The 12,681-nt window shown below is 72.1% G+C and overlaps 1 protein-coding gene across 1 annotated transcript in view; it reads right to left on the bottom strand.

Annotated features, from left to right (window-relative positions):
• Window positions 1-34: 34 nt before the first annotated feature.
• Window positions 35-12,681, bottom strand: part of MBD6 (methyl-CpG binding domain protein 6) — a 14,239-nt gene continuing 1,592 nt past the window's right edge. Inside the window, 13 exon segments of the mRNA XM_065576617.1 lie at window positions 35-905; window positions 1,116-1,191; window positions 1,289-1,341; window positions 1,524-2,096; window positions 2,770-2,942; window positions 3,052-3,229; window positions 3,466-4,031; window positions 4,226-5,551; window positions 5,882-6,014; window positions 6,016-6,054; window positions 6,531-6,633; window positions 6,727-6,857; window positions 7,559-7,700. Coding sequence (XP_065432689.1) covers window positions 831-905; window positions 1,116-1,191; window positions 1,289-1,341; window positions 1,524-2,096; window positions 2,770-2,942; window positions 3,052-3,229; window positions 3,466-4,031; window positions 4,226-5,551; window positions 5,882-6,014; window positions 6,016-6,054; window positions 6,531-6,633; window positions 6,727-6,833 — 3,402 coding nt within the window. The 5' untranslated portion in view covers window positions 6,834-6,857; window positions 7,559-7,700 and the 3' untranslated portion in view covers window positions 35-830.

Below are 12,681 nucleotides of genomic sequence, written 5' to 3'. Positions count from 1 at the left end.
GGCCCGGCGCCCGGCACTCGCCACACACCGCAGCTTTTAAATACACATTTTAATAATTGATACAAAACACCCCAAAATCCCCGCGGAAGAGCCAGCGGCACTCGGCCCCCAGCTGTTAAATTAAGTGGCTCCCCAGGGGCCGGTTCCAGCGTCTACAAAAGCAAGGCCCCGTCGGTGAGGGGGGGGGGGGCAGGGCCCAGCCCCCGCTTTGCATAATTCCCACCAGCAGCCTGGGAGCGCGTAGTGTGGGTGGGCGGGCGGCGCGGCCGGGCCCCGCCAGCCGCCGGACCTGAGTGTTCTCGGAGGAGTTAAAAACAAGGGAAAAGGGGGCTGGGGGCCTGGTCCCTCCCGGTGCCCCAGCGTCACGGGCCAGGCGCCCCCAGGCTCTGCCCATGCCACGCTTATTGCTTTGTACCGTTGCCCGGGAGGCTGCCCCCTGGCGAGGGGCACAGGGAGGTTTTTGGTGAGCGGGACATGCGGAAAGCTAACCCCTGAGGCGTTCCTGGCCCTGCTGAGACCCGCAGGCCTGAGGTAGGGGAGGAGCCCTCCCCCCCACAGCCTTGATACGGGGGGGGCGGGCAGAACGGCAGCGGCTGGGAGCAGCCCCGGCCTGCAGGGGGCGCCGCCCCGGCTCCCTGGGATTTCACTGCATTGCAGAATGGCTTCCGAAGTGCTTTGGCAGCCGCGGCCCGGCACTGCCTCCTGCTGGGCGGAGCGGTAAGTGCCCATTGCCAGCAACGGCACCTGCGCCGGGCCCCTCACTGTCCACAGGGGGCCCCCGGCCGGGCCTCAGCTCGGCTTCACCTCCCCTGGGTACCTCTGGGCCGACGCTACGTCACCAGCTTCCGGCGGCGGTTCTTGGCGGGGCGGCCAGGCCGGGGGCGCCGCCCCGGGGCACCGTCCTCCTGCAGGGGTGAGAAGGGAGGGTGCTGCTGGATCGATCCCCGAGCTGGGGCAAACGTCTCCCCCCTGGGGAGGAGTCAGGACCCCAGGGCTTGTTCTGGACTCAGCCCCTCGCCAGCGGCTGTTGAATGAGATAGATGAAGGGGCCCAGACGCCCCGGGGGGGGGCACCTATTGCTGCGCTGCCCTGCCCCGCCCACCAGTGGCACTTACGGTGGGGACGGAGCCTGGCTCGGCGGTTGGGCCCCTCGCTCGTGGCGTCTCCAGGCGGGTGCTAGGCCGGGGAGCGCTGCAAAGACAGAGCACGTCAGGGAGGAGGGAATGGGGCAGATGGCACCTGTCGGGGGGGGGCAGGGCCACAGGATCCCAGGTCGCCCCCCACTCACCTGACCTTCCTCCTCCGGCCCCGGCGTGACGGGCGCAGCCTCCCGGGGTTCCCCTGCAAAGACAAAGGACGTGGCTGGGTCTGGCACTGCGCTGGCTCCCCCCCTCGCCCCCCAGCCAGTCGGAGCCTGTGCTCAGGGCTCTCACAAGAGAGCTGAGCCTGCCTCAGCCCCCCCAGGCGTGGGGAGGGGCGAGATCTGGCTCCAGCCCCTGCCAGAGAGGCCCCCTGGTCCGTACCTTTATCTCCTCTGCTTTGCTGGGGGCCAGCGGGCCGGCCGTGCCTGGCACCAGGATCTCACCGTTGCACCTCCAGGCCGGGTGGGGCGGGTGTCCCGAGGGTGCTGCCTTCTCGCCTGGCTCACCCGCCTGCCCGTTGAAGTGCCGCCGGCTCCCCCAGGCCCCGCGGCCCCGCCTGGCCCCACGGCGAGGGCTCTTGGTTCTGCGGGGGGCTGCCCTGGGAGGGACATTGCCGTTCAGCCCCTCTCCGCTGCGCCGGGCCCGTTTCAGGGGGGTCCTGGAGCAGGGGGGTCCTGCGGCGCCTGTGTCCAGCTGGCCCACGGGGGTGGCAAAGGCCAGCGCTCCCTGCTGGCCCGGCCCAGCCAGCTCCAGGGTGCCCGTAGCCAGGCAGTCCGTGGCCCTGGGCACTGCAGGGGAGTCTAAGGCACTTGGCAGGGCGGCGGGGGCAGCGTCCGTGCAGAAGGGGGTGAAGGGGGCCGGCGGCTCGGGCTCCGGGACGCTGGGCGGGTTCGGGGAGGGACCGTCACTCAGTGCCGGCGCCGGCTTCTCGGGGGCACCAAACCCGGGGCTGAGCTGCCAGGGGAGGAGAGGGAAGAGCCGTGAGGGGGGCAGGCCTGGCACTCCCCCCTCCCGGAGCCCTGGCCCTGCCTGGCATCTCCAGCGGCAGGACCCCAGCAGGGGAGGGGACCCCGCCCCCAGCTCCCCACTGCTGGGAGGGGCTTCAGCTGCTGACCTGGCTGGCTGCATATGCAAATTACATGTGAAAACATTTGCATCGTATGTCCCACCCGGAGCTGCCTAAACCACTGTCCGTCCCCCCCAAGCAGCCCCCCCTCCTGCCTGCGCAGCCCCCCACTGCCTTCCCCACAACTCAGCCCCCCACTGCCTTCCCCACAACTCAGCCCCCCCTATTCCCTGCACAGCCCCCCACTCCCTTCCCCAGAACACAGCCCCCACATCCTCCCCACGCAGCCCCCCACTGCCTTCCCCAAAACAGCCCCCCACTCCCTTCCCCAGAACACAGCACCCCCTCTTTTCCAGAACACAGCCCCCCGTTTCCCCCACGCAGCCCCCCACTGCCTTCCCCAAAACACAGACCTCATCCCCCCTGCGCAGCCCCCCGCTGCCTCCCGCAGAACACAGCCCCCCACTGGCTTCCCCAAAATAGCCCCCCACATCCCCCTCGCGCAGCCCCTCCACTGCCTTCCCCAGAACACAGCCCCCCCCAGTGCAGCCCAGCACTCACCTGCAGGAGGCAGGCTAGGGGGCTGGAGCTGCCCAGGGGGCTCAGGACGGGGGGCTGGCCCTGGAAGAGCTGGAAGCCCAGGGGCGCTGGCAGGGCAGGAGGCAGCAGGTGCGGCTGGCTCTGGAGCAGGGGGCTCCCGGCAGCCCCCAGGGGGCTCAGCGCCGACAGGTCACCTGGGGGGGAAGAGAGTCAGGGGGGGCAGGGTCCTGGGGAGGGCCCTGCTCCCGAGGGCTGGGCTGCCTCACCTCAGGGACCCCCCCCCACGAACACGGCCCCACTCACCCAGCAGCGCAGCACTCAGCAGCGGGCTGACCAGCGGGGGCAGCAGCGGGTGGAGCCTCCCGGAGGAGCTGGGGGGCACCGGGGCGCTGCCGAAGGCGCCAGGGGACTCGGGGGCCTCAGTAGTCGTGGGCGTCGTGCCGGTCGAGGTAGGTGCCATGGGGGAGCCGGCGACGCCAGGCTGGGGGGCAGAAGGTCGCATCAGGTCCGAGAGAGCAGGGCTGGGATGACGCCCGCCGCCCCCCACTGCCCCAGCCCCAAAAGCAGAGCCGGGCTGAGGTGACGCCCCCCACCCTCAGACATGGCCACGGAGGGGCCGAGTGCTTCTTCCCCCCCCAGCACGGAGACACGTCACCTGCCCACTTGGGGGGGGGAACCGGCAGCCCCAAGATACCCACCCCTGGGGCCCGGCCTTACCTGGGCGTCGGGGGCAGCCAGGCCGGCAGCCAGCAGCGCCGAGTTTAAAGCTATGACGGCGGGCGAGGCGGGCAGCGCCGGGAAGAGCAGGGGCTGCAGGGGCCCGTCCGGGAGGTCCCCCTGGCAGGGCGGGTCGGGCAGGGGCAGCAGGGCCGGGAGGAGGCCGCCGGGCTGCTGGAGCAGGTCCAGGCCGGGCAGGCCGAGGCCCCCCAGGGGCAGCAGGGGCGACTGAGGCTGGCTCTGTAGCAGTGAGGCCATGAGCAGGGTCTGCAGCACCTGCCCCTCGGGCTCGCCCGGCAGGCCCAGGCCGGGCAGCGGTGCCTCCCCCTGCCCCGGGCAGCCCAGCAGCTGCGGCTGGCTCAGGGCCAGGGAGAAGGGCAAGGAGCCGAGGAAGCCGCCCTGGAGGAGGCCAGGGGGCAGGGAGCCGAGGAAGGGCAGCACCTGCTCCTGGCCCAGGAAGGGGAAGGGCTCGGGGGCCGGGGGTGGCAGGCCCCGCTGGCCCCCCGGGCTGCCCTCCCCGGCGCCGCTGCTGGGGCCGGAGCCCGAGGCTGCTTTGGTGGTGGCACCTGCAAGGGAGAAGGGCTGGGTCAGAGGGGACCGGTGGGTGCTGCCCCCCAGCACGTGCCGCAGCTCTCCCACCACCCAACCCCGCCCTGCCGGGGTTCCCACGAGCCAACCCCATCCCTTGCCCGGCTCGCCCCCCCTCCCCCCCCCGCCCGGCTAGCAGCCAGCGGCTGCCCGTCCCGCCGTGGGTCCCTACCTGCGGCGGTGCTGGGGGCGGGCGCTTTCGGCTGGGGGGGGCTCCCTGAGGCCAGGTCGGAGGAGGCGGAGGCTAGCTGGTTGAAGAGGCTGAGGAGTTGGCTGTTGAAGTCCTGGAAGGAGGGCAGGAGGCCGGGGGGGCTGTCGCCCAGGGGCAGTGGGGGCAGGCCGGGCGGCTGGGCACCCAGCAGGCTCAACAGGGACGACAGCGGCTGGCTGGGGGCCAGGGGGCTGCCCTTGGCCTCTCCGGGCGGTGGGGCGCCCCCCGGGGGCAGCCGGGGCGGCTGCTCTCTGGGCCGGGCCCGGTGGGCGGGGGCCTCCTCCGGGCCGGCCGGGCCCTGCTGCGAGTCCTTCAGCAGGCGCAGCACGGTGGGCGCGCGGCGCTGGCGCCGGGGCTTGGGCAGCGCCCGCCCGCCCACCACGGAGAGCAGCACGTTGGAGCCCAGCACGCGCCCGGGTAAAGTGCTAGAGGGGGGCTCGTCGGCGCGCCGCTGGCTGGCCAGCTGGGCCTTGGCGGCCGCACTCAGCAGGCTGCTGGCGGGGAAGGAGGGGGCGCCCGGTTGCTGAAGCAGTTGGCTCAGGGGCAGGCCCAGGAAGCCGGGCGGCCCCTTGCCCTCGGGCACGGCGCCTAAGGGCACTGGTGGGTTATTGCTGCTTTGGTTGGCTAAGGCATTGCTGGGGAGCGCCTCGTCCTTGCAGGGTTGGGGGGCCCCTGCAGGGGGCCGGGGGCCCAGTGGGGGCCCCCCGGGCTCCGAGGAGGTGGAGGAGGGGCGGGAGCACTGGGGGGACAGCTCGGTGCTGCCCCCTGGCAACGAGACGGAGGAGAGCGTGGTGGAGGCTGGCAGCCTGCCGAGGGAGGCGCCTGCGGGCAGCGGGCAGGCACGGCTGCTCCAGGCGGGGGCCCCCTCGGGGGGCGGCGTGGCGGGGACCGGAGGCTTCCCTTGCGGGCTGGGGGCAGCAGGTGGCCCCATCTCGTCCGGTGGGGGGAAGGGCCGGGGGGCTGCGTCCAGGGGCTCCAGCCCAAAGCTCGGCAGGGGGAAGGCCGGGCGCCCCGGGTAGGCGCCGTTGGAGGAGCTGGCACAGGGCGTCCTGCCCGGGAAGACGTCCCCGAAGAGGGCGCTGTGGTGACGTGGGAAGGACGAGGCCTGGCTGGGCCATGTGCTGCTGGGCCGGTCTCCGGGGCAGGCCGGGCAGGGATCCGCTGGGGCCTTCTCCACGGGCTTGGGCTTGCTGGGACCCTCGGCCTCCGGGCCGGGCGTTCTGCCGAAAGGCGCTGGTTGCTGGCGGCTGGCGATGCCCGAGTGGTACGTCTGGCTCAGCCCGGCCCCTGCAACAAACCGCAGGGGGGGCTCAGCACCGGGGGAGGGGCAGGAGTGAAGGATGGGCCTTGGGGGAGCCCACACAGGCCGGGGGAGTGGGGGGGAAATGGGGTCAGGGGGGGAGGGGCACAGACAGGCCAAGGGGGGCGGGGGGCACAGATGAGCCGAGGGGGAGGATGGGGCCGGGGGGGGAGAGGAGGGGCTCTTGGGGGGGGGCCACAGACTGGCCGAGGGGGGGGGAGAAGGAGCTCTGGGGGCAAACAGACTGGCTGAGGGGGAGGAGAGGAGAGGATGGGCCCAGGGGCGGGGGGGGGAGGGGCCCGGGGGCTGCCTGTTACCTGGGCCCAGGCGCGGCAGGCCCAGGGGCGCGGTGCTCTCCATGCTGCGGTACAGGGTGGCCATGGCGACGGTTTTCCGGCGGTGGTTGCACAGCTTGGTCATGTCCTGGTCGCCCCGGGCCCCGGCCCCCCCCCCGCGGCACCACCACGGCCACCGGGTTGAAGTTGAAAACCTGCCGGGGGGAGAAGAGGATGTCACAGCCGCACCCTGGGGACTGAGGGGAACCGGTAGAGCTGGAGCGGGGGGGGAGCCCAGGGCTGGGCTAGCAGGGGGCTGTGGGTCGGGAGTGAGGGGCACCGGCAGAGCTGGGGGTGGGGCACTTCCCCATCCCCTGCCCACTCTGACCCTCAGTCCTGACCAACAGCAGCTGCCAAGGACGACAAGGAAGCCGAGCCCAGGGCAGGCCCCTTCGCATGGGGCGAATCACCCAACTGGAGTTGGGTTCCCCCAGGCTGCAGCCCCCAGCCACTGGGAAGCAGGAGGGTGAGACCCCCAGGGGCATCATTCCCCCAGGCCCTCCCGCCTGGACTCCTGGGCCCCCAGCCTGCCTGGGCCTCAGGCCCCCTGGTCCCCTTGCCCCCCGCCCGGACTCCAAGCCCCCTGTTCCCCAGTCTGCCTTGGCCCCAGGCCCCCTGGCCCCTCCGGTACCTTGTGCACGTTGAGCGGACACTCCAGGCCGCACTTGCAGGTGCCGTCTGTCAAGAGGTAGGCGCGGGTCTGCTCCAGCGAGGTGAGGTTCGTGCCACTAGGACTGAGAGAGGACGGGGGGAGGGGTCAGGACAGGCTGTCGGGCCCGGCCCGGGGTGGGGGGGCTGCAGTGCCACCATCGAGGGGGAAGCCCTACCTGATATAGCGCACGGCGCCCTCCTCCACCTTCCGCTGCCAGCCCACAGGCACGGCCACCGGGCACCCACCTGGATCTCCGCCAGCGGGCTCATCACCACCATTCATTGTGCCCCGGCCTCGCTCGGAAACCTGCCGAGGCACTGGGTTAGCAGGGGACAGACAGACAGGCCCCGCCAAGCAGCAAGGGGAGGGGTTATGGGACCCAGTGGGAGGGGCTAAGTGGGAATGGTTATGGGACCCAGTGGGAGGGGCTAAGTGGGAATGGTTATGGGACCCAGTGGGAGGGGTTATGAGATGGGGTGGGGCTGGATCCAGCTGCCCAAAGACTCCTGGGAGCAGGAACCAGACAGTCTGAGCAAGCAAAGGGGTCACCCTGCTCCCCTCAGGGGACAGCCAGGGAGTGACTCACAGGGACGCCTAGGGAGCTGCGGGTCGGGAGTGAGGGGCACCGGCAGAGCTGGGGGGAGCTCAGGGCTGGGCTAGCAGGGGGCTGCAGGTCGGGAGTGAGGGGCACCGGCAGAGCTGGGGGTCTGGAGATCCCAGGGCTCGGCTAGCAGGGGCTGTGGGTCGGGAGTGAGGGGCACCAGCAGAGCTGGGGGTGGGGAGCCCAGGGCTGGGCTAGCAGGGGGCTGCGGGTTGGGAGTGAGAGGCATCAGAAGCCTGCATGTTCTCATCCCCATGCTCCCCAGACCTGTAATCCCCCTCCGGTTAATCCCCGGCCGCGCCTGACCTACTAACCACTGCCCGGGCCCTGCAGCGAGAAGGCAAACAGCTGCTGGCTCCTTTAATCCCCACCGGGCCCCGGCGCGGGGGCCGGGCCCGGCTCCTACCTGTTCATGGCTGCGAACATGCTGGCGTTAAGTGCGTGCACGTTGCCCTCCTGTGCTCATGGCCAGGCACCCTCGCCCGGGAAGCGCCGGCGGCTCCGTCCTCCGCAGCTGCGAGTTCGCCGCAGCCGATACTAGCCCACGCCTGGAAGAAGGGAAGGAGGGTCCCGCCTCAGCAGGGTGAACAGCCCCCATGGCCCCCGGGGCAGGGCCTAGGGCCCGGCCCAGAGACCTGGTTCCTCCCTGCCGGGGTCTGAGCTCAGGCCCGTGCCTGGGGGGCTTGGCTCCTGGGCACAGGGACCCTCACTGCTATCTCCGGGCTACAGACAGGGTCACAGACACAGAAGGGAGAAGGGGGTTAGTTGGACGGCACACAGAGTCAGAGCTGCGGAGAGAACCCAGGAGTCCTGGCTCCAGGCCCCTGCTTGAACCCCGATCCCGGAGCTAGGGCGAGACCCAGGATCCTGGCTCCCGTCCCTCCCCTGGGCGAGCTAAAGAGGCGCCCAGGTCAAGGCAGGGGCCGTGTCTTCTCCCGCAATGGGAGGGGGTCGCTCGAGTGACCTCGGGGAGCCGCCCTGGAGCTGCGGGGTCCAAGCGCCCCGGCGAGCCCAGAACCTGCCTCCTGAGGGCTACAGCTCAGCAGCGTTTCTGCTGCGAAATGCACCAGAAGCCTCCGAAACCGGTCCCCACCGCGAGCCGGTCAGGTCCACCCGAGCCGGGCAGCAGCAGGAGAGGCAGGGTTTACCCCCGGCTCGGGGCCGCGCCGGATTCTCGCGCTAGCTCTGGGGCTCAAAATGCAAACCGAGGGGCTGGGAGACCGTGAGCTCAGAGGTGGGAAGCCGGGACGCTCATGCAGCCCTCTCTGCCCAAATGCCGAGGCGAGGGGCCTGGGATGGAAGGACGGCTCCGCCTTTGGGATTCGGCACAACCTGATAGACATGGCACGTGCCCAACCTAACAGCGCCCCAGAGATGATGCCCCCCCACGCCAAGGGACGCTGCCAGGATCGGGGCCCTGTCAGATTTCTGACACTGGATAAAAACACAGGGAGACTCAATTAATAGCATTTCCAGCCCCACCCCCCCAGGGGTCTTTGGGGAGTGTTAAAACATCCCACCCCAGAGGTGGCTGCATTTCAGTGTCAGGCCCAGCGACTCCTATGTGGGGAGGAGGGTTCAGGGAAGCAGCTGGTTGCGGGGTCCCGGGAGTCCTGCAGGGACAGCGTCTATTAGCGCCCAACAAGGCCCAGGGAGGGGCACTATACACCAGCGGCACCTCTGGACCCGGGAGTGGGACTCCCTCCTGCTGCTAAATAAGCCGAGCCCCAAAGGTCCAGGACTGCTGTCCCCACCCTGAACCTGCTGCGGGACTCCAGCCTCCCGCAGGCCAGGAGCCACGGGGTCCCAGCACGCCCCGGGGCGCAGCCCAGCAGCCCTTAGCGCCACGCTGCAGGCCCCCGGCTCAGACCAAGGGCCGGCAGCGCCAAGCCCACAGTCCCTGCCAGGGGGCTGCCAGCTGCGACTGACACTAGAGAGACTCACCCCCCAGCCCGCGGCCCCAGGGATCGGGCCGGGATGGCATCGATCCCCCGCGCCAGGCGCTGTACGCGCACAGATGCGACCCGGTCCCCAGGGAGTTTCCGATCTACATAGGTGGCAGGAGGGAGTCCCATGGTCCAGGCTCGCGGGCAACAGAGCCCAGGACCCCCTGCGCTGGGCTCCACGCCCCCATGGGGCTGCCGGGCCCCTGGCTACGGGTCGCGGGGCCCCCTCCCCATCTCACGGGCACCAGCCACCGTCCAGGGGGCGGGACAAAGCCAGGACCGGCAGCCGGGGGCGCAGGGACCTCCCGGGCTGGCCCCGCCCCGTGTCCGTGCAGCGCCGGGCACAAGGGAGCCCCGCGGGACCCGCCGGGCTGGGCTCGCTGCCCCCGGACCCCCAGCGGCGCGGCGGGGCGGGACCCCCCCGGCCGGGGCCCTGCAGGGGGGCTGCCCCCCCCCGGCCCGTGCAGGGAGCGGCCCCGCCCCGCCCGCGGGGAGCAGCCGGAGCCCCGCGGCGGGGGGAGCCCGGGCCCTACCTCGGCTCATGGCGGGGCGGGGGGGTCTCGCGGCGGCCCCTCGCGCCCTCCCCCCACCGGAGCGGAGCCAGTGCCAGGAAGAGGAGGGGGCAGAGCAGGGAGCTTCCTCCCGGGCATGCGCAGTGGGGGCCAGGGGCAGCCCTGGGGATTCCGTTCCCAGCATGCCCCGCGCCCCAGGGCGGAGGGGTTGCTCTCCCAGCATGCACCGGGCTCCGGGGAAAACCCGGGGTGGGCTCCTCGGGCCCGGCCCCCCCCTCCCCGGCTGTTCCATGGCCCCGGGCAGGGATCGGGAGAGGGGGGGGGGCCCAGACACGGGGGGGGGGCAGCCCTGGGGATTCCGTTCCCAGCATGCCCCGCGCCCCAGGGCGGAGGGGTTGCTCTCCCAGCATGCACCGGGCTCCGGGGAAAACCCGGGGTGGGCTCCTCGGGCCCGGCCCCCCCCCTCCCCGGCTGTTCCATGGCCCCGGGCAGGGATCGGGAGAGGGGGGGGGCCCAGACACGGGGGGGGGGGGGGCACCACTGGGGCAGCCCCCCAGACACGGGGGCGGGGGGGGCACCACTGGGGCAGCCCCCAACACTGGGGCCGGGGGCACCACTGGGGCAGCCCCCCAACACTGGGGTGGGGAGCCTGGGGGGCACCACTGGGGCAGCCCCCCAGACACTGGGGCGGGGGGCACCACTGGGGCAGCCCCCCAGACACTGGGGTGGCAGGACATCCCTGGGGCAGCCTCCAACACTGGGACAGTCCCCCGGACACTGGGGCTGGGGAGCCAGGGGGGGCACCACTAGGGCAGCCCCCCGACACTGGGGCTGGGGAGCCAGGTGGGGCACCGCTGGGGCAGCCCCCTCCCCAGATGGCAGGGGCTCCAATGGGGCTCTGCAAGCCGTGGCACCTGGGGAAGGGCCCTGGCTCCAGAGGTGTGGCCCAGGGGCCGCCTGGCACACTGGGGTTGGGTTTCTCGGGGGGACGGACCCTCCCAGCTGTAACTCACGGGGGTCCAGGGGGAACTTCCTCCGCGGGCAGTTCCTGGGGTGGCAGGGTGGGCCCTGGCACGGCCATTGGTGTAACAGGTGGGCCGGGGCCACCTGCTCGGTGCTGCCCAGCAGCAAGGTGGCTGCCGAGCCAAGGGCTGGGGCCGGTGACTCTGGGGAGCAGTCCCAGCGCTGCCCCCCACCCCCGTCTGGGGGGCTGAGGGAACGTGGGAGCCCAGCAGCTCCACCTCCCCGGTATCGAACTGTCCAACGTCTGACCCCGTCCCACCAACCTCCTGCCCCCAGTGCTGGGATGCAGGCCGGGGGACCCTGGCGTTCGGGGAGAGGTGCTGGGGCAGAGTGGGGTGCTCCCCTTGGAGGGAGCTGAGCCCCATGGTCATGGGAGCGAAGGGGGAAGCCAAGGCCCTGCCCCTAGGTGGCCACTAGAGACCCCAGAGACAGGGCATGCACCCCCATGGCCAGGCCGCCTCCCTCAGGCCCTTGGGGTTCATGTAGAACCTTTCCTTGGGGGGGGGGGAGAGCTCAGCCTCCTAGCTCCCCCAGGATGTGCTCAGACTGCCCCCAGCACCTCCCCTGGGGCTCCCCTGGTGTGTGCGGGGGGGGGGGGGCTGGGAGGCCTTACCCTGGAGGGGTCCCTGACATTGGCCGGGGAAGTCTTTGACCCCCCCCCGGGGATGTTCCTGCTGGAGTCCTTGCCCCAGGGCTCCCTTGAGGTCCCACAGGTTTGGGGGTCCTTGCCCTGGGGGGGTCTCTGGCCTAGAGGATTCTTTTCTGTCCCTCCCCAGGGGCTGCAGGCCCTTGTCTTGGGGGATCTTTGGTGTGAGGGGGGCTCTCTGGCCTGGGGAGGAGTTACCCCAGGGGATCCCTGGTCTGTGGGAGGCCTACACAGGCAGGGAGAGGCCCTAGGATGGGGGGGACCTGGACCCAGGAGGGGGCGTTAGTGTGGGGGGTCCCTGGTCTGCGGGGGTGGCCCGAGGTTCTTGGGGGGCTGTCCTGGGAAGGGGCATTACCCTGGGGGTCCCTGGTCTGGGGGAGCTGGCCTGGTGGAAGTTGTGGGGACGTTACCCTGGGGGGTCCCTGGTCGGGGGGAGCTGGCCGGGCGGGGGGGTTGTGTGGGGGGGTCCCTGGGATGGGGGGCTCTTGGGGGACCTGGCCTGGGGGGGGTTACCCTGGGGGGTCCCTGGTCGGGGGGAGCTGGCCGGGGGGGATTCTGGGGGGGGTTAACCTGGGGGGTCCCTGGTCTGGGGGAGCTGGCCGGGGGGGGTTGTGGGGGGGGTTACCCTGGGGGGTCCCTGGTCGGGGGGGAGCTGACCGGGGGAGATTGTGGGGGGGGGGTTACCCTGGGGGGTCCCTGGTCTGGGGGAGCTGGCCGGGAGGGGTTGGGGGGGTTACCCTGGGGGTCCCTGGTCTGGGGGAGCTGGCCGGGGGGGATTGTGGGGGGGGTTACCCTGGGGGGTCCCTGGTCGGGGGGAGCTGGCCAGGAGGGGTTGGGGGGGTTACCCTGGGGGGTCCCTGGTCTGGGGAGCTGGCCGGGGGGGGGGGGGCTACCCTGGGGGGTCCCTGGTCGGGGGGAGCTGGCCGGGGGGATTGTGGGGGGGGGTTACGCTGGGGGGTCCCTGGTCTGGGGGAGCTGGCCGGGGGGGATTGTGGGGGCATTACCCTGGGGGGTCCCTGGTCGGGGGGAGCTGGCCGGGGAGGGGTTGGGGGCGTTACCCTGGGGGGTCCCTGGTCTGGGGGAGCTGGCCGGGGGAGATTGTGGGGGGGGTTACCCTGGGGGGTCCCTGGTCGGGGGGAGCTGGCCGGGAAGGGTTGGGGGGGTTACCCTGGGGGGTCCCTGGTCTGGGGGAGCTGGCCGGGGGGGGGCTGTGGGGACGTTACCCTGGGGGGTCCCTGGTCGGGGGGAGCTGGCCGGGGAGGGGGTGGGGGGGTTACCCTGGGGGGTCCCTGGTCGGGGGGAGCTGGCCGGGGTGGGGACGTTACCCTGGGGGGTCCCTGGTCTGGGGGAGCTGGCCGGGGGGGTTGTGGGGGGGTTACCCTGGGGGGTCCCTGGTCGGGGG

The sequence above is a fragment of the Chrysemys picta genome, chromosome 22 (assembly GCF_011386835.1).
Source record: "Chrysemys picta bellii isolate R12L10 chromosome 22, ASM1138683v2, whole genome shotgun sequence".
Lineage (NCBI taxonomy): Eukaryota > Metazoa > Chordata > Testudines > Emydidae > Chrysemys > Chrysemys picta.
Note: the sequence above shows the minus strand (reverse complement) of the source record. Positions and strands in the feature narration are given on the sequence as shown.